This window comes from Corythoichthys intestinalis, chromosome 2 (genome assembly GCF_030265065.1).
Source record: "Corythoichthys intestinalis isolate RoL2023-P3 chromosome 2, ASM3026506v1, whole genome shotgun sequence".
Taxonomy (NCBI): Eukaryota; Metazoa; Chordata; class Actinopteri; order Syngnathiformes; family Syngnathidae; genus Corythoichthys; species Corythoichthys intestinalis.
Genome location: NC_080396.1, coordinates 17,046,819 through 17,072,374, shown reverse-complemented (window position 1 = coordinate 17,072,374; position 25,556 = coordinate 17,046,819). Strand labels below are relative to the sequence as shown.

Sequence of the window (25,556 nt, the reverse complement as noted above, 5' to 3'; positions counted from 1 at the left end):
TTTAGCCTGAGAAGATTTTGAAACAATTTTGAAACTGATGTACAAAACGTTAAAAGCTTGGGGCGGGGGTTTGATTTATAATCAAATCGGAACCTCTGAATCGTAATCGAATCGTTAGGTGCCAAAAGATTCCCACCTCTAGGCCTATGTGTTAAATCTGTAAAGTAAATGGTGTGTCTTCATGTGGCCTGAACCAACATTAGCATTAGCCTCGAGCAAGAAATGCTAAGAATCACTTGGGAAAGATTCGTTCACTCGGTGATTCGTGCGCTGCAAATGAAGGACATGTTGTGCCCCTATGTTGGGCCCCCCTCCTTCGAATGCTAGCCGCATCATTTGTCGAAGATTCCCGAATGAGTAACGGCACGTTGCAGTTTCACTCTCAGCTGGCGTTCGCACGGCTGACTGCGCGCTGAACTCAAGAGATAAAGGAATAAATCAGTTTATGTAACGGTATTGATTTTTGGACCTTCACTTAAAACAGGGGTGTCCAAAGTATTCCACATAGGGCCACAGTGGGTGCAGGATTTCATGCCAACAAAACAAGACGATGCCTTTTCACCAATCTAGTGTCTTACAAGTTTATTGCAGTCAGGAGCTGCTCATTTTAGCAGTTTTAGTTTAACCTCGTCGGTTAAACTGTCTGTGCTCGATCAGTAGGAACAAAAAACAGGACTCATAGCACCCCTTGAGGACCGTTTTCGAGACCACTATTTAAAAGATTCAATAATTTCAATGAATGGTTCGTGAACAAAACAACACCTAAACACCATACTGTGGTGTACGTGATATACCCTCATCATGTTTACAAGGTGGTAATTAAGCTATGGGCCACTGAGGGACAGTCCGACGTCTCAGGGGTGAAGTAATTATATAAAATGTCAGACAGGATTGGCAGCTCTATAATTACAATGTAGTGCATTGCCTGGCTTCTCTCCGTCTCTTGCTTTCTCCGTTTTGTCTGATAGGTCAGATTGGCTGTCCTGTCACAACACTGTTTAAAAGCCACTTCACGCACGTCCACAAGCACACTAGTTGTTATTCAATCTCATTAACAAGGGCAGAAAGGTGGAGATGGTGTGTTGAAGCAGAGACGGGCAACATACAAATAAAGGCTGTTTCATCCACGGACTACAGTGATCCACGGCTGTGGTAGGTCGAAATCGCAGCGGTAACTTGAATACTAATGAGTTTTGTGTTTTATGCTCACAGACAACAACAAATACCACCTGCCTGTGTGAGAATAACGTACAGATTTCACTTAAAAGGTTTCATGCCAACATTTATCATTTGTATCACCAGCCAAACTCACATGTTGTAATGACAATTGAGCTACGTTTTAAGAACATTAGATGGAGGATTACTTCTTAACATCACCCAGGCTATCTACTAAAATCCCCCCAGCAGCTATCATTGTTCATCAATTAAAAATCATATTTAACTTAATCACATAACCAACATATTTAGATAATGCTAGTCATTATAGTAACTAGTGTTGTACCGATACCATTTTTTTTGGCCCATATACCGATAACTGGCTGTGCAGTATCGGCCGATACTGATACCATACCGATACCACTTCGTTAAGTGAATCCAGTAGAACTTTTTATTGCGTACCTGGTATGGGTGACAATAGCTAATTAAACCTTTGGCTGTCAAAGGCCAAAATAGTGCTAAATTTGTGAACTCAAAACTTGTATAATACCAGTCCAACAGTGAGAAAGTAAAAATACAATGAATGAACTGAATAAACCTTTTTAAAGCCTGAGTTTTGGCTCTCAAAGGGCAAACAGTCATGAAATTTTAAGTAATAATAATTGACCACAGTATCATGTCTCTCTATTATCCTCCCTCTCAGTGCACAAGCAGCAACATACACTTAGCCACTTAGCTTAGCTTACTTCTAATGCACTATTGTGTCAATTGGAAACCATGAGTCAGAAATCACGTGTGGAGCCCCGCAAGGGTCAATTTTTGGACCACTCTTATTTAACGTCTATATGCTTCCCCTAGCTCAGATTATGGAACAGTATGACATCTCCTATCAAACCTATGCAGATGACACACAACTCTACATTTCTGTGTCCCCACATGATTTTAGCCCCTTAGTCTCCCTAAATGGATGTGCCAGAATTTTCTCCAGCTAAATGTGGAAAAGACAGAAGTGATCATTTCTGGGCCAAAAAATGAAAGGTCAAAGGAAGCAGGCACCTTAGCACAATGTTACTTACAGCTACAAATCAAGTCAGAAATCTTGGCGTAATTATTGACTCAGACCTAAAATTTGATAGCCATCTAAAGTCTGTCACTAAATCTGCTTATTACCACCATAAAAATATAGCCAGAATTAAGGGGCTTCTGACTCAACAAGACATGGAAAAACTTATGCATGCGTTCATTTTCAGTACATTGCAACAGTATATTTACACGTCTTGATAAAAAAAAAAAATTCGGTCAGGAAGCTGCAGCTAGTACAGAATGCTGCAGCTAGAGTCCTCACAAATACAAGGAAACTGGTCCACATTACAATGGTTTTGAAATCGTTACACTGGCTTCCAGTGAGTCAAAGGAATAAAAGTATAAAATACTACTGCTCGTCTACAAAACACGTAATGTCCTTGGACCAAAATACATGCTTGATTTGTTAGAATCCTATGAAACATCTAGACCCCTAAGGTCGTCTGAAACTGGTCTCCTGTGCGTTCCAAGAACAAGAACCAAGCAGGGTGAGGCAGTATTTAGTTATTATGCTCCTCACCTCTGGAACAAGTTACCTGAAGGTTTTGAAGTATGCTCAAACTGTTAGCTCCTTTAAATCAGGGCTAAAACGCTTTTGTTTAACACAGCATATCCATATCTGTCTATATATTTCAAGCTATTTGCTTTCTATTCCTCTTGTGCTTTATCTCCATTGCTGATTTCAATTATTATTATTAGTGGCAGTATTTTTTTTTTTTAATTCTCTTTGTGATTAAATGCGATTTTTATATATCATTTTATTTCCGTTTTTGTTTGTCTTTGTTTTTGTGTTGCATTGATTTAATGTGATTTTTATGATCTTCATGTGATGTAAAGCACTTTGAATTGCCTTGTGTTGAATTGTGCGATGTAAATAAATTTGCCTTGCCTTTTGAATAGGCTTGCAACCTGTCCTTTGATATAAGGAATCGTTCATTTAAAAGTTGCATTCCGCATTGAAACAATAAGGAAAAATATATAAATATATATATTTCTATGCATTTTAGGAGTTTGGAGATTTTTTTCGTTGCCTGTATGGCTTTGGGCGGGAGGGGGAGTCCCTTATTTCTATTTCTGAAAGGTGGCAAACCTACTTTGGAAACAGGTCCTAATTACTGCGGCATTTTTCAGTAGAAGACAATAAAAGTAAAGTAGACATAGTGAACTAACCAGAGATTGTTGCTCCGGTCCAGCCCCTTTTCTCTGGATAGCAGTCCTGCCGTTGCAGCCTCAAACTCTTTGTGTTCGTTCACATGTTTCGTCTTCAAATGTTTATCAGGTTCGAGGTATTGAAACTGGCTGATTTAACTCCACCTCTCGAAACTTTCAGGCCGCAATTCTTGCATGCAGTTATTGTACTCGACAGTGATTAAAAACTGAAATATGCCCAGAACGACGACATTTTACTCTCGTAGTTTGGTTTTCCTACATATGAAAAAGTGGGCCCGGCATTGGTTAAGAGCAGCTATTGGCCCGCTCTCGTTGATCTGGAGCAGGCCAATAGCAAAACTGCTTGGCATACAAAGTGATCACGTGTCATCACACAACATAGTCAGAGGCAGAGTGTCGTGAGCGTCAGCAGGAAAAAAGGCTGCCGTAAATACTTATACTAGTAATACTGGACCGGTATTTCGTATCGGCGCCCTCTTTGTTGGTACTCGCCGATACCAATAACACCATTTCGGGCCGGATTGCCCCCCGCCGATACTGGTATCGGTGTATCTTTAGTAGTAACCAAAGATGTCCTGATCGATCGGCCGATCGATCGGGCCTGATCACGTCATTTTCGAAGTATCGGAATCGGCAAAAAAATATCGGACATGCCTTTTCTTTAATATATAAATATTATTTATTATTATTTATTTAAATCGCTTTCTAATTGTATTTATCGTTACAGAAAAATATCTTACACTCATCCAGAGTAGTGTTGGCTTAAAGTAGGGCTATCAAATTTATTGCATTAACGGCGGTAATACATTTTTTTTTTAATTAATCACGTTAAATAAGTAATTGTCGCGTTCAATCTATAATGGCGCCGTTTTACCTATATATAGAGCTAAAAGGCAGCGTAAAATGAGTAGAGAAAATTTTGACAGCCTTTGGAGCCTTTTTTATTTGGCTAAAGCCTTACAACCCCTCTCTCAGCAATTAAAAATATTGTGAGAGGCAATGTGGGGAAGAAAAGTAGTAGTTGATCATTTTCTTAACGCCCTATGTTCTTTCCCAACGCAGAAAAGATATATCAATTGGTGCCCCTACGCACACTCATGGTTGCACTTCCCATCATGCATTTGGGCAGAACAGTTAAATTGGTGCAGTATCATTTAGTGAAAGCTCAACAAATACACTTGATGGCAATATTTATTCACAATATACAAAGTCACATTTATTCTTTAAGAATTACAAGTCTTTATATCTGTGGATCCCTCTCACAGAAAGAATGTTAATAATGTAAATGCCATCTTGAGGATTTATTGTCATAATAAACAAATACAGTACTTATGTACTGTATGTTGAATGTATATATTCGTCCGAGTTTTATTCATTTTTTTCTTAATGCATTGCCAAAATGTATATGATCGGGAAAAATTATCGGGAATGATTGGAATTGAATCTGAAGCAAAAAAAAAAAAAAAAGCAATCGGATCGGGAAATATCGGGATCGGCAGATACTCAAACTAAAACGATCGGGATCTGATCGGGAGCAAAAAAACATGATCGGAACAACCCTAGTAGTAACTTTAGTAGTGCTGCAACGATTAATCGATTAACTCGAGTATTCGATTAGAAAAAAAGATTCAAACTAAATTTGGCTGCTTCAAGTATTCGTTTAATTAAAGTGGCGTTGTAATGGTCTGTTTTGAAAGTGTTTGCGTTTAGTTTTAATGATTTGGGTGGATACATGGCCCTCTAGTCTACTTCATTTCACATGGCTGAATCCCTCTCCTCACTGTTAAGACCAACATAAGCTAGGTTTTTGTTTGAGCTAATGTTTTTTAAATGCATTCGTAATTTAGTTTATTGGTATATTTAGCCATTTTTTGTGGGAATATGTGTCCGAACCATTTGTTAAGAGCATTGTAAAAAAAAAACATTTCATAGCATTTAAGCTAGCGGACTTTTGCTATGTAAGTTAGCCAACTGTTCTTTTGTTGTACATAGTAGTGACGGTATTGAAGAAAAAAAAAAAAAAAAAAGGATCTAATACAGTTTGAGGCTCAGCTCAGGTATTTTAATTTTCATAGTCCTTATCCGATTACTCGATTATTCGAACTAAATAGTTAATCGATTAATCGACTACTGAAATAATCGATAGCTAAACTTCAGTGACTGTCGAAGTAGCTATCTGACAACTAGAATGACTTGAAAAAGTGCATACTGGGCATTTCTAATCCAAATCATCTTGCAAACCAGATAAAACAACCTCCCATATTATTTAAAAAAATAAATGTGTGCCACGGGACCTTTAAGACACAAACACTGTAGCTAACAAAGATGTAGTAAACGCAATTATGCTACTTTTTACTGCTGGGACTCGGATTCAAAAGGACCTTCGAGCCCGCAGAATTTCATATCTGCCTGCCAAAATGAGTTTCTTGGCCCAGTGCAGCTTAGCTCCATTATGCAAATCGACTATCATTGCTTCAGAGGGTAGCTGTTTATAAGCAGCCTGTCAACTCATGAAAGATCTCAGCAGGAGGCATTGGATTTGGGCAGGGCATACTTTGATAATGGAAAAAGTGCAAAAATGCCAGAAAAACCTCATCCAAATGCACTTGAGAGTCAACATTATTTCCCCAGCCTGTTTCGGAGGACTCACCTGAGGGTGTGGCTGTTGTTGAGGACACCGCAGAAGGCATCTCCACGCTTACTTTCCTCTTTGCTTCAAGCACTGGATTCTCAAACTGAGTCTTCTGGTTTATGTGGCTGCAAAAGGGTACACAGAGAACACTAAATAGGATACATCATTGTTTTGTGCGAGTTGACTTTGAATTGTGGCAAAATGGTTTGTCTACTTGAAATTGCTATGCATGAATTGCACTGCGCTTACCAGTAAATGTACTAGGATTATGAAGTGCCTTGAATGATTAATTTTTCTTCTTCTCCATGAACTCTTCATCTTTTAGCATTTACAGAAGGAATGAGGAATTTCAAACTTAATTCACTTTTCTATACAGCTTCACTGGGCCTCTCAGAGAAGTCTGTGATTAATCAAACATCATATTTAAGCCGTATTTTCTGTTCAGGAATTCAAGTAAAAAAAAAACTATGCCGACATCCTGTATATTTTATTATTATCTTTTTTTTTTTTTTTTTTTTTTTTTAACATTTTTGTTATAAAATAGTGTCTTTCAAATTTGATGAGTAACAATATTGATACAGTGGGGCAAATAAGTATTTAGTCAGCCATTAATTGTGCAAGTTCTCCCACTTGAAAAGATTAAAGAGGCCTATAATTATCAACATGGGTAAACCTCAACCATGAGAGACTGAACGTGGAAAAAAACCCATAGAAAATCACATCGTTTGATTTTTTAAAGAATTTATTTGAATATCATGGTGGAAAATAAGTATTTGGTCAATACCAAAAGTTCATCTCAATACTTTGTTATGTACCCTTTGTTAGCAATAATGGAGGCCAAACGTTTTCTGTAACTGTTTACAAGCTTTTCACACACTGTTGCTGGTATTTTGGCCCATTCCTCCATGCAGATCTCTCCTCTAGAGCAATGATGTTTTGGGGCTGTCGTTGGGCAACACAGACTTTAAACTCCCTCCACAGATTTTCTATGGGGTTGAGATCTGGAGACTGGCTAGGCCACTCCAGGACCTTGAAATGCTTCTTACGAAGCCACTCCTTTGTTGCCCTGGCTGTGTGTTTGGGATCATTGTCATGCTGAAAGACCCAGCTACGTCTCATTTTCAATGCCCTTGCTGATGGAAGGAGATTTTCACTCAAAATCTCTCGATACATGGCCCCATTCATTCTTTCCTTTACACAGACCAGTCGTCCTGGTCCCTTTGCAGAAAAGCAGCCCCAAAGCATGACGTTTCCACCCCCATGCTTGACAGTGGGTATGGTGTTCTTCGGATGCAATTCAGTATTCTTTCTCCTCCAAACACGAGAACCTGTGTTTCTACCAAAAAGTTCTATTTTGGTTTCATCTGACCATAACACATTCTCCCAGTCCTCTTTTAGATCATCCAAATGCTCTCTAGCGAACCGCAGACGGGCCTGGACGTGTACTGGCTTCAGCAGGGGGACACGTCTGGCAGTGCAGGATTTGAGTCCCTGGCGGCGCATTATGTTACTGATAGTAGCCTTTGTTACTGTGGTCCCAGCTCTCTGTAGGTCATTCACTAGGTCCCCCCGTGTGGTTCTGGGATTTTTGCTCACCGTTCTTGTTATCATTTTGACGCCACGGGGTGAGATCTTGCATGGAGCCCCAGATCGAGGGAGATTATCAGTGGTCTTGTATGTCTTCTATTTTCTAATAATTGCTCCCACAGTTGATTTTGTTTACACCAAGCGTTATACCTATTGCAAATTAAGTCTTCCCAGCCTGGTGCAGGTCTACAATTTTGTCTGTGGTGTCCTTCGACAGCTCTTTGGTCTTGGCCATAGTGGAGTTTGGAGTGTGACTGACTGAGATTGTGGACTGATGTCTTTTATACTGATAATGAGTTAAAACAGGTGCCATTAATACAGGTAACGAGTGGAGCCTCGTTAAACTTCGTTAGAAGAAGTAAGACCTTTTTGACAGCAAGAAATCTTGCTTGTTTGTAGGTGACCAAATACTTATTTTACACTCTAATTTGGAAATACATTCTTTAAAAATCAAACAGTGATTTTCTGTTTTTTTTCCCTCCAAATTCTGTCTCTCATGGTTGAGGTTTACCCATGTTGACAATCACAGGCCTCTCTAATCTTTTCAAGTACGAGAACTTGCACAGTTGGTGGTTGACTAAATACTTATTTGCCCCACTGTATAATTGGAGCATAAATAAATACTTCTTTAGGGCACTTTAACTTACCGGTTTATAAACTGTGAGGGGAATTATACTTTGTTAATTACCCTGACTTAATTATGCAGTGGCAGAATAAACCTTAGAATGAGTGAAAGCCTGATACACTCATTTTCTCAATTAGAAGTTGGATGTTTTTAGTTTATAATAATGCTATCTTCTGAGTGGTACACCACATGACATTTTCCGATATTAATCTTGTGTTGTCAAAACCAAATGTTTTCAGTCTCCAGGAAAATAAAGGAATGTGCCGTCTTGTTACCATGTTTTTTGAGAGGACTGATGTGAGAAGCGTTTTAATTAGTACTTTTAACATTTAAACTTGCATGTCTACACTTTGAAGTTCAGTTAAGCTGCTTATGGTGTTGTTTAACTAGAACGAGAGGTTGTAATTTGGGCTGTTTTTTATTAAACTGGGCAGGCTTTACGGTGTGATTGGTCTGGAGACAGTCTTTTCGATCAGGCAACCCTGTTACATTGATATCTATCTTTACTTCCTCATCACTACAACTCATGAGACATCACATACTTGGCCAGACAAAGACGCAAAGACATGGGAGATGCAGCCTCTCATTGACCCTCTTGTATAAACAGAGGCACTGATCCTCCCCCTACGCCTTTTTGTCTGCAGTAATGGGAGCAAAATGAAACATTAAGCTCTATTTGCACTCTTGTTCACAAAGAAATCTCCCTTTGTTTCCCACGCAGGGCCCCAACACTTTGTCTGTTGTTTTTGCTGCTTTGAAGGGCTGTGGGAAACTGAAGTACAGGCCATATCTGAGTATCATATTACATCATCCACATCAGACTCATCTGTACTTTTGCCTTGATGGTACATAAACAGCTCGTACAGCGGACCCGCATGCTACGAGCAAAATCAGCAAGCTCCTTTTAGAAATTAAAGAAGTTAAAAGTGTAAAAACATTGTTATTTACTGTATTTTTTTAACTATAAGTCGCACCAGCCCAAAAATGCGCAATGAAATGGAAAAAAACATATATAAGTCGCACCGGAGTATAAGTCGCATTTTTGGAGGGAAATTTATTTGCTAGAATCCAGCACCAAGAACAGACACGTCATCTTGAAAGGCTATTTGAAATACAATAGAGAACAACAGGCTGAATAGATGTATATTCTAACATTACATGACGTTAGAAGTTAGATCGGGCCTAAAAAAATCCAACCCGACCCAAACGGCCCGCGGGTATTAAAGCCCGACCCGGCTCGCTGATCAATTAACTTGATTTGCAGGCCCGAGCCCGAACCCCCCCGAAATGTTATGTTTAATTTGTATGCACAAGCCCCCCCCCCCCCCCCCCCCCCAATTTTTTTTTAGTTTTATTTGTGAGGACTCAGTTCAAGGAGGAAATGCGGGGATGCGATGCGTGGTTGCGTTTTGTGTGATCGCATTTGTGACGATGCCTGTGCATATATGCATAATGATAACAAATTAAAGCCTGTCTTTTGCAACGAATTAAACAAGACTAAGATGGATATTCAATAAACATTTCTTTGATATTTGTGTGTCTGTTCTAACAGGCGGATAGTCGATTTGACATTTATTTCAATCTCTTCGAGTTGGCAAAAAAAACCCCGGAAGTTTTCTCAATGTTTAAATGGTCTACATATTTTTAGGATCATTATAAATGCATTTACACAACGAAATAACGCTGGAAAACTTTGTTAAATATATTTCTCGTATGAGACCAAAGCGCCACATTCGTTTACATTCAGCGAAGACGACACAGGTTTCTGTATAGCATCTTCAACAATTTGAATCCTTTCCATACCCCACGCCTACCGCAGTTGTTTGCTTGTCAATTCCTCAGTCTTTAATTTGTTTTTCACTCCGAGCTGCTGCATATCGAAAAGGAAATACCAGGATGTGGACTCGCGGAGGGCGCCAGGGCGGGAGGGGAAGATTGAAAAGAAAGGGGGCCACGGCGTTCACGTGCGCAGGCATGCACAGCGCCTTCTCTGTTTTATCTAAATTATTTATTTAACATCCATACATCGTTTTGGTATAGATATATGAATATATATTTATTTTTTAAAAAGTTAGCGAGAGAAGTATGGCCCGACCCAACCGTAAATAATCACACATAAGTCGCTCCAGAGTATAGGACGCACCCTCTGCCAAACTATGAAAAAAAATCTGCGACTTATAGTCCGAAAAATATGGTATATACAAGCACATACTAAAATTTGAACGCATATAATCTGTACTATTTTCATTTTTAAAAAAATTATTATTTTTTTTTTTTTGCTTTGTTTCAATTACGAACATTATTTTATTTTTCTCACTACTGTCTTTGGTCACCATTTTCCTGGGGGATATGGTTAATGTTCACTTGTAAGCACAAATGATTAAGATGCCCTTCGACAGAAAATTAGAAAATGAGGATGTGGTGCGTCTGTTGATGCGAGATGCTCATATACCCACAAACGGGATGTCGAGACACTTGAGGAGACAAAGCAAGAGAGAGCTTGCATTTCACTTGGCGAGATGCCGAGGCAGTCGGACACGCCAAGTCAGAGAGAGGCTTTTCTTGCATTGGTATAGTGAAAAACTGCTCTCATAATGAGACTCGTAATGAGGCTCATATCACGAAAAACCCATAATGTGAGGTGCTCGTATCATGAGGGTCCACTGTATTATGGATCGGTGCTGCTAACTATTTACTATCACTCTAAAAAACATTAATTGTGTCAACTCCTCACACACAAACAGGAGATGTCTACTTACTCTACATAGTAGGTACCATACTGGGGGTCCTCGATCCTCTCCCAGCCGTAGGGCAACTCTATGAAAAACAGAATCACAAGTCATAAAGGATTAAAGTGTGCTTTAAAAAAAATCAACAATGTTACGTCCTGCAACAATTGGATTTGCCTTGCTTTCAAATGACAGAACCGGCGTGGAGCGATTGTGAAATGTTGAATTGTTACAGCTAGAAAAATAACAGCCTTTGTTTTAGGAGGTGTGTAGGCAAGGGCGTAGGTTTGCATTGGGACAGTAGGGACATAATACTACCAAATTTCCAGGATTCTCAAATTGTCCCCACCAACTTTTAAGCAACCTTATTTGCATTAAGTAATGAATTCTGTTATATCGGTAATTTAGATTATTTTCCCATATGTTGTAAGGATAAAATTGACACTAATAAGTGAATTATTTTCATTATGTTCAGACTTACGTTTACCCCTTTTCACTAGCTGAATCTGCTGCTCCATTTTGTCCCCTCGAACGCACGTTTAATTGGCTGATGAGTTGCATATATAGTGGGGCAAATAAGTATTTAGTCAATCACCAATTTCACATTTCGTTGTTCATGCACTGTTGCACTGTACACTTATTCAGAATGTTGTTCTCTATTGTATTTTAATATTAAATTGCCTTTAAAGATGACATGTCTGTTCTATGTGTTGGATTTTATCAAGTAAATTTCCCCCCAAAATGCGATTTATACTCCGGTGCGACTTGTATATGTTTTTTTTCTCTTCGTTGGGCATTTTATGGCTGGTGCGACTTATACTCAGGTGCGACTTGTAGTCCGAAAAATACGGTACATGCTTTTAGTGAGAGAACCTATACCTGCAGACATGCTCACACTGCTTTTCAGCTGTTTATGGAATGTTGTCAACTCTTCCGTATAGAAAATAGTGGCTATCATAAAAGTCCATAGAAAACAAACCCTTTGCAAAAAGAAATGAGATACTGGAAGTCACACACCCCCATAGATTTGGACATATGACTTATGGTTTTATCCCCACCCTGACAGCTGCAAGAAGGGTACTTTGGCATGCCCTCTACTTCTAGTTTTGGCACAGTTGTTCAGAAGTGATATTGAAGATGAAGACTTTAATGGATTGGGCAGTGATTTGCTGTGAGATCCAGAGTTTGGTAAACTAGTTACCTTATGTTGTTTGGGCTATAGTTATTGGAATAACTTAATAATAACAGACACTTATTTATCATGTTGTTCTCCATTTTATATTGTTATTAATATAATGTTTAATGTTTGCTATTGTTCTCTGATCAACTAAAATTCCTTCCAAAAATGAGATTTATCTTCCAGTGCGACTTATGTACTGTATGTTTTTTTCCCTCTTCATTGTGCATTTTTTGGGCTGGTGTGACTCAGGGGTGAATGTGGGCCAGAACGGTCAGGTACGCAGTTCCGGTATAAGATTCAGGGCCAGAACGCAGTTCCGGTATAAGATTCAGGGCCGGAATGCTGTTCCAATATAAGATTCAGGGCCAGAATGCTGCTCCGGTACACGGTACTTTGATTCCGAAAATATGACGGCAACTGTCAAAACACTATGTAAAAAAAAAAAAAAAGCTAAACTACCACACACGCATTTCATCTCAAAGAAGAAAACAATCTACCAACATCAGATTTACATACACAAGTGTTAAGGACAAGCATAATAAAGTGCTTGTGTAGCGTAATCCGTTTCCACCAGTATTTATTATTTATTTTATTCCATGGACGGCATGGGGGTTTCCCCAGCTGCTGCAGTTATCTGAGTCTGATGATGAAGAGTCACGTCAATGTGCGAATGAATGCAGCAAAGCAAAACGCCTGGACTCATTTATCCGTTCAACTGGCTGACATACTGACATGGGATCAGCAGAGATAGTTAGCTCTGATTGGTTCAAATGTGCATGTTTTCTGGAACAGAAAAAAAAAGGTTGTTGAATTGATGAGACAAAAAAAAAGGGCAATGCAACATAAAATGGATCAAATCTTTAAGAGCAACAAAAGAGTTGAGGAGGCTTGTTTATCATATTTAGTAATATTTGCTCTGATGGGGAGGTTCAGAACATCTTAGCTGTCAATGTGCACTTTGGACTTATATTTGTTCATTTATGTTAGGCTACTTATTCATTTCCTTATGATTAAAAAAAAGTCAATGTTTGCGCGATCTTCAAAATATATTCTATTTTACTCTGCATAATATAAGCCATTTGTACTTATTTTTCTGAATGTATGTTACTTATATGTTTATTACTAAAAAAACAAAAAGTAAATGTTTACATTAACTTCAATTTTAATATACATCCTTATTAAGTAGTTAAAATTGAGATTTGGCATTTAGTATGTGAGGAAATGAGGGAAAATAAAAATTAGGAGATGGAAGTTAGGCTTATTGCTGTTTTTGTTAACTTTTATTTGCAAATCATTGAAAAAATACAATTTTGAATGAAAATCAGTTTTTGTATGTGTTATAGAAATAACTGTGCTAAAACAGTTTTCTTTGCATTTCAGTAGTTTAAGAGGTTTAACCCCCCCCCCCCCCAAAAAAAATAAAAAAAATAAAATCTGGCGCCGCGGCGACCTTCACGTCGGGGAGTTCCGGTAAGAAATTCTAGCCACTTTCACCCCTGCTTATACTCTGGAAAATACGGTAAAGCCAAATAAATCTGCCAAATATCTCACCTCCTTCTTCGCATTTCTCAGGAGCCTTGGCCTTCCTGGCGAGCCGCGGGTCCAACCAGGTAGTAGTTTTGCTTGTATGGCTGCACAAAGGCAAAATTCATCTTGAGGCTTAGTCAAGATCATTAAAAAAGATAATGAGACGTTTAAGCAATTAGCAGCACCATATTACCCAAGAGCTATTTCACCAGCTCTGTGAAGCTAAAAGATTTAAAGGCTCATTGAAAATAGATACAACAGCTACGTTTTCAGATCACACTTTGTATGGGGTTTTAATCTAAAATCTGAGAGTGCTTTGGTAAACTGTGAGCCTGCAGATACATTGACTAGAAGGATGTAAGGAAATGTGACCAAAAAATGGTTTATTTTTCTGTAAATAAATATGAACTGGGTGATCACTTGGACTATGATTCAGAGAGATTGGGCTAAGAGGAGTCTGAGCGCTGCTGTGAGTTCATGCGACATTAGAGTAATTGGACCAAAGCCAGGCAGTGTTAAGGCTACTCACTCTATAAAATAGACCATGCCGGTCTCTGTGTAGGCCATCTCCCAGTTCTTTGGCAGGGGCTCCTGACTATCGTCCTGCGCCATTGCACTCCAGGCTCGCAGGTCCATGGCACCAGCTGACTGATTGTAGCTGGGCACAGTCTTCCTCCAATCCGCCTTGTCCTTGTGGTCTGCTGCAGCCCGACATGCCGCCAGTGACACCGGCACAGAGACAGAAAGGGGAAGTGGATGGGAATAAGGGTACGGGAGGTGATAGAAAGAAAAGGAGACGGGAGGTGAGAATGTGGAACCATTGGATCTCCTTTGGGCTCCTTGCATGGTGCCCTGCTGCTGCTCAACTTGCTCTTCCTCTGCACACTGGGCGGATGGTTACATCCCACCAAAAGAGGAAAGGGTAGAGAGAGTGAGAGAGAGGGAACGGAGAGGCAGAGAGAATACACAGAGTAGAGTGTAGCAATTGCCATTGAATTTGCATGTCAGCAGTGGTATACTGGGAACTGCCTCCCGGGCAACGGCAGCGCTGCCCAATGTTACAGCCGGGCCGACAGTGCCACATCTCTGTTAGTATCTTGTGTGAGTGTGGCTCTTCTCTGCAGGTTTTCATCTGTGCAGCTTCATCAGGTCATTGATTGCTCTGTTTGTATATCCACTGGGACTCATTTAAACATGTGTTTTTCTGAAATTGTGGCCTCATCATTACAGCAAAACATAGGGGATTCGACTTGCACAACACGTTTAAATGATGTACAGCACATGTATATAATGGTATATAATGTGCCTCATCTTTGAATTTTGTTATGTTCGGCTTAACATTACCTTCCTTTACCACCAAGGATGTGTACTAGTGTCTTGTAAAATGAGATGATGTGCCACATGCTCAATTACCTTTGCTCATTTAACCATCGCTTGTTTTTGTTAGCAAGTCTCTCACTATAGAAAGCCATCGCCTAAAGATGCACAATCTAGGGAGGGCAGTAGATGAATAGCAATTTTCTATTTATTTTCATTGGGTGTCCAAATCTGTGTCATCTTCTTTGTCATTTTGTATTGACTAACTATTGAAACATGCCCTCCAACTCACACACTGACAGAAAGTGGTAATATTTTGCTCTATATTACAGTGAGCTGTAGAGCTGTCCCGACTAAGCCTGTCGCAATATCGCGCGGTAAATGAAAATGAAGGCGGTAATTTTCCCGCCGCGATTTATCGCCTCATGTGCGTGCGTGCACGCGCGTGCAGCAGATGTGCGGCGGATGTTCTGTTAAAAGTTCGGCTTCCATTTTACCAACAGCGCAATATGCTGTGTGATGAGGATGAGACCTCACTCTGGTTTATTGACTTCTGGGTATGTTCGTTTTACACATTTGAACCTAAGGCTACGTTCATACCACAGGTCTTAATGCATGAATCCGATTTTTTTCGGGTTTTTTCAACTCGAGTGAGGCATTAACTTGACGGCCTGGACGTGACAAGTCGCATAGAACTGGACCATTTCAAATCCGATCTGGGTCACTTTCGTATGTGGTTCAAATCCGATCTGGGCCACATTTTTCCAGACTGTCGCGGCGGTCTGTACTGTCCAGTCTCTCAAATCGGAATTCATGCAGCAATTACGTCATCAAAAATGCGAGAGAGACGCCACGGTAGCGGTGCAGCTGTGCGTTATTAGCGCCTAGCTTGCCTTGAACACGGCTTTTTAGGAAGGGTCTGACTTGACAACAGTCATAAAAAAATAAAAATGTGTTGAGGATAAGCCTGAGAATGATCGGTTTTCTGTCTGCTCCATATAAGCAATATTTCAACATTGCTTACACGGCCGAGAGTCGGGGCAAACAGCGCGTATGTGTGTGTGACATGCACGGACAGTGCGTGCATGCTATCGATCCATATACTTTGAATATAAGCCTAAACTGGGATTATTTATGTCTGTTATTTGTGTCCTCTTTTCAAAAAGCAAAATATGATATCCCTGGAATGACGGATGACAGCCAGCATGTGTGGTCATTTGTTTTGATGCTTCTGCGCATGCGAGTCGTCTTGCTCAGCGCTTGTCGGACGGCGAATTAGTGCGCATGCGTGATACTTGAATGGTCTCAATGGACAAAGGCAGTCTGAACGGGCACGCCATAAAAACAGATATGACAAAAAATCGGATTCGTGCATAAAGACCTGTAGTATGAACGTAGCCTAAGTCTCCCGAATCAGAATTCATGCAGCAATAACATCAGCAAAGCGAAAGCGGCAGGCAGGACGGGAGCGATGTAGTTGTGCATTAGCTTTTAGCTTGAACTCTGCTTTTATGCACGAAGCGGGCTTGGACACGGTCATGAAAAAAATAAATGAAGGATACGCCTGACAATTTTCGATTTTTATTCTAAGCGCAGAATGAGCAATATTTCAGTATTGCTTACATGGCCGAGACGGGGCAAATTGACACACCCACGTCATGTCATGCACATAAATCAAGGCTTATGTGCGTGAGTGTATGCGTTCTATCAGTCCATATAAAACTTTCAATAAAGGACTAAACGGGGATTATTCATGTCTGTTATTTGTATCATCTTTTTGGAAATCAAACTATGATCACCCTGGAATGACATACAGCCAGCATGTGTAATTTGTTTTGATGCTTCTGCGCATGCGGTCACTTTGCTGAGCGCATCTCGGACTGCGAACTAGTGCGTATGCGTGATACTTGAACGGGCTCCATGGACAAAGGCAGTGTGAACGGGCACGCCAAAAAAACAGACATGACAAAAAATCGGATTTGTGCATTAAGACCTGCAGTATGAACCTAGCCTTAGTGAAGCCAAATTTTTGTTAATGCTACTTAATTAATCTATTTTTCTCTGTTGTTGCTGAAGTGCAATTGTTTGTGTTACTACTAACTTCATACCTCTGTGCCTATATGTGCCTATATGCTTAAGTTATTGAAGAGCAATTTTATCTTTCCTTGAAAAAGACATTTTATTTATTTTGTGTTTTTGTGCGGTATTGATATTGTTGTCTTTTACTTAAAAGAGGCATGGTCTATTGTTTTTAGTTGGGATTTCTTAAATACTTTTTTAAATTTAAGAGTAAATGTAATTTGCGTTTAAATGGGTGTACTTAATATTACTTAATATTATTAATATATAGGCTACTGTATTCTTACTGTGTTATTGTAAATTGGTTAAAAAAAAATGGGGGGGGGCGCAATAATATTGCATATCGCAATAATTTATGAGACAATTTATCGCCCACTAAAATTTGTTATCACGACAGGCCTTGTCCCGACTAGTCAACGTTGTCAACGTCATCGATGACGTAAATGCGTCGACGAGCACAACACCCAGTCGACAGTTAATGAAGGGTTAAAAAAATATATGCGTGGAAAGTTGAGAATGTCCGACGTTCGGTATGCAAGTGGGGAAAGTGGCTTTTAGCGGGCAAAGTGGCAAAAAGTCAAAAAAGCAGACCAGAGTGGCCAAAACTTCTTTCAACGAAACAAAGGAGGGTACACTGTTGTGTCCTTTCTCTTCAATGCCAAGCTTACATACCAGGCTGCACATGGGGTGTGAATGAACACCTAAAGCGCCGTCACCCAGTTGTAATTTTGGAAGACGATAGGAGACAACATGCTGGCAGATCGTAAGTCCATCTAACTAACTAACGACATGTTTTTATTGAAGTTGCTAAGCCTGTCGCGATATGCAATGAGTCCATTTATCGCACAGTAAATAAAAATGAGGGCGGTAATTTTCACGGCTGCGTTTTATCGCCGCGTGTGTGTTGATGGCATATGAGACTCCAGTTCCTTTCACAGATGTTTATCGGTCATCAACACGCCGTACAATTAAAGTTCTGACACACAAAATAAGGAAACACATCTATATTAAACACAGTAAACATTAGCATTGTTACATTGAGGCGAATGGGGGAAAAAGACAAGCTACTTTAGCCTGCTATAAAACATTGTCAGTCTTCTCCAAAACGCAAACTTGCGGTTAAAAGGTGACACTTCAAACATGAGAAATCACTGGTTAATAGCATTTGTAGATGAAAAAAAAAAAAAAAAAAAATCGATTACTGAAACCAATTGCAATGACGAAAAGTGCTTTCTTTTTGCTCAGCGTAAAGCTTAAGGTTAGCGGTTTGGCGAACGTACGTCCGGTGAACATTTCAAAATAAAAGCACTTCCTGTTCGTCATATAAATAACGATTCATGGAGTTAATCCCACATCAGAATTCAGATTCGACACTTAGAATAGTTTTAAAATGGCACCCTTTATGAAAAATCTGATTGACAATGAATAATCATTATAATTATTATAATACTATTATATATAGTAGTATACTATAATATTAATGCTTGATATTTTTTTAAAAAAATTAATTTGAATCATGCTGGACAGGCGAAGTCAGTGTTCTGAATCTGTTTACATTCCATTCTTTTGCACTAGTTAATGCTCCCAGCATTTGACCTCATTGTTTATATGTGATTTATTGTTATTTACGTGTTTATTTGTAGTTTAACAAAGAATTTAAGTGTTCCAAAAGAGATTAGTCGACTAATGGTAAAAATAGTCCGCTGACTAATCGGGAGCAAATTAGTCGTTTGAGACAGTCCTAGTTAGTTGTGATAGACAATTCCAGATAGGGTTAGTCTCACCAGCTTGTCCATTGAGCATTGGAGGTCTCTCGTCTTCATCCTCCTCCTCTGGGGCTGCGCTGTCTTTCCTGTCCATTTTGCTGACTGAGGTTGTGCGCTTTCGTTGGACTTCATTGTCAAATTCCTCATCAAACAGTACCTGGTCAACCAAGTCTGGCTGTACAGGGCTCGGCTCGGCAGGCGGTTTAGGTGTGCCGTAGTAGTTACCTGGACAAGTCAAATCAGAGATGTTCAGTAGGTCCACAAAATGATCACATACTAGATTATCCTGCTTCAGAAGGAAAGACCCCCTTTCCCCACTGAGTCACATATCTTGCATTATTATTATTATTATTAGGACCTAACATGATTTATTAATCTACTTTATTTAACAAAATTGTACTGCATTGCAGTTCTATATACAGTCCCTGACAAAAGTCTTGTCGCTTATCCATTTTGTAGAAACAATTGCTAATAACCTGATTTTTAATTAGGGATATCCCGATCCAGGTTTTTGCACTTCCGATCCGATACCGATATTGTTTTTGCACTTCCGATCCGATACCGATACTGGCCGATACCGATACCGGCCTATCTGAGCATGTGTTAAAGTTTAAAGTTATTTAGCCTCCTTACTTAGTTGTCAGACTCATGTTGAAAAGGGTTTTAGTACTCTTGATAACAACTAGCCAGCTGAATTAGGTGAGTTTGAATAACACACAACGGTTGGTAACAAGAAACTGACCTGTTTATCCAGTGACAAACACAAAACATTATAAATAACAAACAGAAATGGCATAGTCAGTCAGTAAAACGTACAAATAATATTGTAAACTGTCTTAAAAAAGCAAAACACACAAACAACCTCAGTGGAAAATCCCACAAACCCCCCAAGCTATTAGATGCTTTTAATGTTTCGTACATTAGTTACAAAAATTGTATAAAAAGCCTCTCAGGTTTAAATAAACGACTATTTCAGTATCAAGTTAACATTTTAAAACAGTAAATAAAATACTCAAGTCCCCATTCTGTATCAGCAGCTTTAGACTACATTCAATTCATTTAATTTTGCGAATCAACTGTTAAAGTTGTTAAAATTGCTCCCGTTATTCCATAATTTCCCTTCTGTCTACTTTCGACATGTGAAAGTTTTAAAACTGTTTTGAAGATAGATTCAAGTCATGATTTTGCCGATTTAGGAGTATTTTAGATAAAAAGTCAATTAGGTTCGCTTGGAAGGTTCACAACAGCCTACTAGGGAAGATGGCGGCTGTTTACAAATGCATCTGGTTTTCAGTACTGCAATGTTGCTAACGCAGTCGAGTCTGTTGTGTAGCATCTAGTTCTATATACATATGATATCTATTATCTCCAATAAAACGACGTTGACGTAGTTTGTTGCGGCTGTCAGCAGCAGTCAGGTATTCTTGTCTTTATCCAGCGGCATGAGTTGAGCTAAAGCCGTGAGTTCAGCATTGGCATTACTCGGGTCTATGACAAGCATGTTTACTCTCGGGACGCAATGCGGTCCGTTTCTTATTGCGTCCCGAAGACCGCGCTGTGTATTAGTTCCGCTTTACTTGATATATTTCAATAATCGGAATTTGGATGTTTGTGAATCGTTCTCGAATCTTCCACGGCCAAATCGCTCAAGGATGTAATGATGGCTGGGCATGTTGTACCGTGGTTCTAAGTGTTGGATGGTGCGTCTTTACTCACGTGAGATAATGGCTCGTCATCCAGAATGAATTCTTCGGCAATGACTCTTGTTATTCCCTGGGCTTTGGGACTGTCGAGTTCGTTTGTCACGCATAGCAAAAGTTTCTGCCAGTGTTAGTTGCGTAGGACCTTTCTTTTTGTCTTCGGTTTTCTTAACATACTTCTTATATTGTTTGTGGTGGTATTTCGCTAAATGCTTGATTAGGTTAGTTGTATTAAAACTTCTTACAGCTTTACCACCACGCTTGACTTTATTGTGGCATATGTTGCACTCTGCCTCTTCGTCTTTGTCGTCCTTTAAGGTGAAATGATCCCACACAGCTGACATTTTTACCGATAAAGTCTCTCGGTAAATTGGGAGACGGTAATGTAAATGTAGTGTGTTGAAGATTTTAGGGAAACCGAAGCAAAACTGAAATGGATTATGTAACTCGGTGCGTTGGAAAACCAGGACCGGACTTTTAAAAAACTGGATCGGAAGTCTGGATCGGAATTTTTACTGATGCGCATTTTTTTGCCCATATCGGCGTCCGATCCGACATCTCTACTTTTAATTATTCAACTGGTTTCAGAAATGGCTCATATGAAAGTTTAGACCCTCCCAAATGATGTTGAATGTACAAAAATATATTTGTTTCACTGACAAAAGATTTATCATTTAATGAAGACATAAAGGTAACATTTTACTGAACTTCACTGTTTTATGGCAAAAGGTTGATTTTTCAGATGAATCTTCCATTGAATTACACCACAGTCACCGCAAATATTGTAGGAGACCGACTTGAGCCCGCATGTATTCGAGATTCACTCAGAAAACAGTGACGTTTGGTGTTGGCAAAATCATGGTCTGGGGTTACATCCAAAATGGGGGTGTGCGAGAGATCTGCAGGGTGGGAGGCAACATAAATAGTCTGAAATATCAACAAATCTTAGCTGCCTCTTACATTCCTAACCATAAAAAGAGACAAATTCTGCAGCAGGATGGTGTTAGATCGCATACTTCAATCAAGATCCTCCAGGACTGGCCAGCCCAGTCACCAGACATGAACATCATTGAGCATGTCTGGGGTAGGATGAAAGAGGAAGCATGAAAGACGAAATCCAAGAAGGTTGATGGAACTCTGGGAGGCATGGAAGACTGCTTTCTTTGATGTTCCTGGTGACTTCATCAATAAATTGTATGAATCCTTGCCGAACCGCATGGATGCAGTCCTTCAAGCCCATGGAAGTCATAAAAAATATTAAATTTGGATCTCACAGCACCACTACTTAATTCGCTTATGTTATGCAACATATTTTTGTATTTGAAGTACATTTTTTTTTCAATTTTCACACTACTTTCTGTAGGTGACAAAACTTGTCTTGTCAAAATTTGACCTTTACGTCTTCATTAAATAATAAATCTTTTTTCAGTGAAACAAATAATATTTTTGTACATTCAACATCATTTGGGAGGGTCTTAGATTTCATATGAGCCATTTCTGAAACCAATTGAATCATTAAAAGTCAGGTTATTAGCAATTGTTTCTACAAAATGGATACTTTGAAGACTTTTGTCAGGGACTGCAGACGGTACAACTCACAACCACAATTTGCAGTTGAAATTAATGTGTATATATAAATACTTCACTATTGCTGGGTGATTTGTGTGTCTGGGTAGATATTTTCATTCTTTTTACCTTTTAGATTATTATACCACTCTATTGGTGTGCATATAAATAAATAGTTGGGAGTGCAAATGCTTATTAGGAAGGGGTAGAAGTGAATACATTTTCCTTCTTATTCCTTTTCAGTTAAATCTAAGCTTTAGGATATTTATTTTTGTCGTTTTGCTAAACTTGTCATGTTTAATTTTCTTTGGAGGTTGTTATTGTGACATTGTAGTTTTCAACATAGTAAAAATAAATATTTCAATAAAAGTGAAAATTTCTCTTTTGACAAAATGTTCTATTTATTGCTGTGCAAAACCTTCCAAGATAAAATGTAAAGATTAAATTCTAATAAACATGTCAACTGTTGAGTTTACATGTGCATTTTTGTTTTTCTAAACCCATGATTTACGATGTATTACTCCAGTGGGCATGTTAAATCATTGTTAATCCATTATGTAACCATTTGAGTCCAAAAAACAAAGAAGGAGTACATTGCTCATTAACTCATTTGCTCCCATTGACGGTAATAGATGTGCAATCCATTTTAACTTGGAGGAATGGCAGTATCCCAGTTAAAATGGATTGGATGTCTATCGTTGTCAACGACAGCCAGAGAATCAAAAAGAAACTTGCGAAAGCATGAGATCTCTTCTTTAAGTCCATCATCCTTTCCTGTCATGTTGGTGCCCAAGGCAGTGCAGAGCTAACTACACAGAGCGAGTGCCCACAGTGCAGCAAGAACTCCAATCATTTTCATCCTTCCTCAAATATACCATTGAAGGGTCTGTCCTGTTAAGATGAGGACATAGAAAGATATGAGGGTAATATCGAACTACTAAGCTTTGCTATGTTAAATGCACTAATTGCTATACTGTAAATGTAAAATGAGGCCAGAAGAGGCATTCACACACACACACATACGGCATTTCTTTTTGTACACTGGTATGAAAAAGTATCTTAACCTTTTGGAATTTCCCACATTTCTGCATGAAATCCTTATCAAATGTGATTCAATTCAATTCAATTCAATTTTATTTGTATAGCCCTGGATCACAACAACTTTGTCTCAAAGGGCTTTGCTGAGGCAACATGATACACAATCAGAAACAGCAAATGAAGTGACAAAGATGAATAAATAAATTCAAGTCCTGGGTATCCCCCATCCTTAGACCCTCCATGTCGGCAAGGAAAAACTCAAAAACTCCAGATTCTTTGGGAGAAAATCAGAAACCTTGGGGAGTACCACAGTCAGGAGAGATCCACTCCCAGGACGGATAGACAGGAAGCCCCAGGACCGCTAATGGGAATCAGCAGGCGAAGTTACAGTCCGTAAAGATGCAGTGGAGTAAAGGAACAAGAAGAGGTCCATCTAGCCAGATGAGACAGGGGTAGCAACGAGGACGTCCATCCAGCCAGGGTTCCGGTGATCTGATCTTTTGTCAAAATCACACAGATGTAAAAACAGTGTCTGCTTTAGCTAAAACCACCCATACATTTATAGGCTTTCATATTTTAATGAAGATAGCATGCAAACAATGACAGAAGGGAAAAATAAGTAAGTGAAACCCTCTGCCTAAGGAGACTCAAAGAGCTATTGAAACCAATTTTTACCATACAATTTAAGTCAGGTGTGTGCTCAATCACTAATGAGTGGTTTACAGCTGCCCTGCCCACTATAAAACACACACCTGGTACGAATTGTCTTGATGAGAAGCATTGCTTGATGTGCATCATGACTCGGTCAAAAGAGCTGTCTAAATGCCTGCGATCAAGGATTTTTGATTTGTATAAAGCTGGGAAAGGATACAAAATCATCTCTAAAAGTCTGAATGTTCATCAATCGACAGTCAGAGAAGTTGTCTACAAATGGAGAGAATTTGGCACTGTTGCTTCTCTCCCAAGGAGTGGCCACCAAAGATGATACCAAGAGTTCAGCGCAGAATACTCAGAGGTAAAAAAGAACCCTAGAGTGTCTGCTAAAGACTTACAGAAATCTCAGATAAAGTTCAATATCTCTGTGCACACAGCAACTATATGGCTACGTTCATACTACAGGTCTTAATGCACGAATCCGATTTTTTCGTGTTTTCCCGACTCGAGTGAGGCATTAACTTGACGGTCTGAACGTGATAAGTCACATAGAACTGGACCATTTCAAATCCGATCTGGGTCATTTTCGTATGTGGTTCAAATCCGATCTGGGCCACATTTTTCCAGACTGTTGCGGCGGTCTGTACTGTCCAGTCTCTCAAATCGGAATTCATGCAGCAATTACGTCATCAAAAAGCAAGAGAGACGTTACGGTGGCGGTGCAGCTGTGCGTTATTAGCGCCTAGCTTGCCTTGAACACGGCTTTTTAGGTAGGGTCGGACTTGACAACAGTCATAAAAAAAATAAAAATGAGTTGAGGATAAGCCTGAGAATGATCGGTTTTCTGTCTGCTCCGTATAAGCAATATTTCAACATTGCTTACACGGCCGAGAGTCGGGGCAAACAGCCCATATGTGTGTGACATGCACGGATAGTGCGTGCATGCTATCGATCCATATACTTTGAATATAAGCCTAGACAGGGATTATTTATGTCTGTTATTTGTGTCCTCTTTTTTAAAAAGCAAAATATGATGTCCCTGGAATGACGGATGACAGCCAGCATGTGTGGTCATTTGTTTTGATGCTTCTGCGCATGCGGGTCGTATTGCTCAGCGCGTATCGGACTGCGAATTAGTGTGCATGCGTAATACTTGAATGGTCTCAATGGACAAAGGCAGTCTGAACGGGCACGCCAAAAAAAAAACAGAATATAATAAAAAATTGGATTCGTGCATTAAGACCTGTAGTATGAACCTAGCCTATGTAAAAAACTATGGCCAAAAATGGTGTTCATGGGAGGACTCCACGGAGGAAGCCACTGCTGTCAAAAAAACCCAACACATTGTTGCTCGTTTAATGTTCGCAAAAAGGCACTTGGACACTCCACAGAAGTTTTGGCAAAATATTTTGTGGACTGATGAAACCAAAGTTAAATTGTTTGGGAGCAACACATAACGTAACGTGTGGAGGAAAAATGGAACAGCTCACCAACATCAACACTTCATCCCCACCGTGAAGCATGGTGGAAGGAGCATCATGATTTGGAGCTGTTTTGGTGCCTCGGGGCCTGGACAACTTGCAATCATTAATGGAAGAATTAATTCAAAGGTTTATCAGGATGTTTTGCAGGAAAACCTGAGGCTGTCTGTCAGACAGTTGAAGCTAAAAAGAGGATGGATGCTGCAACAAGACAATGATCCAAAACACAGAAGTAAATCAACTTCCGAATGGTTTCAGAAGAACATA

The 25,556-nt window shown here is 39.5% G+C and overlaps 1 protein-coding gene across 7 annotated transcripts in view; it reads right to left on the bottom strand.

The window, feature by feature from the left end:
• The window catches only part of magi3a (membrane associated guanylate kinase, WW and PDZ domain containing 3a), a 242,252-nt gene that overhangs the window by 55,006 nt on the left and 161,690 nt on the right, over positions 1–25,556 (bottom strand). For 4 of the 7 annotated variants that reach the window (XM_057829575.1, XM_057829577.1, XM_057829579.1 and 1 more), the window contains exons 4-8: positions 18,869–19,075; positions 14,218–14,389; positions 13,713–13,792; positions 11,012–11,069; positions 6,059–6,165 (exon numbers count right to left, since the gene is read on the bottom strand). In XM_057829575.1, coding sequence (XP_057685558.1) covers positions 6,059–6,165; positions 11,012–11,069; positions 13,713–13,792; positions 14,218–14,389; positions 18,869–19,075 — 624 coding nt within the window. The remainder of the gene's footprint in view (positions 1–6,058; positions 6,166–11,011; positions 11,070–13,712; positions 13,793–14,217; positions 14,390–18,868; positions 19,076–25,556) is intronic. The other 3 variants (XM_057829581.1, XM_057829582.1, XM_057829576.1) reach the window with 1 other exon arrangement.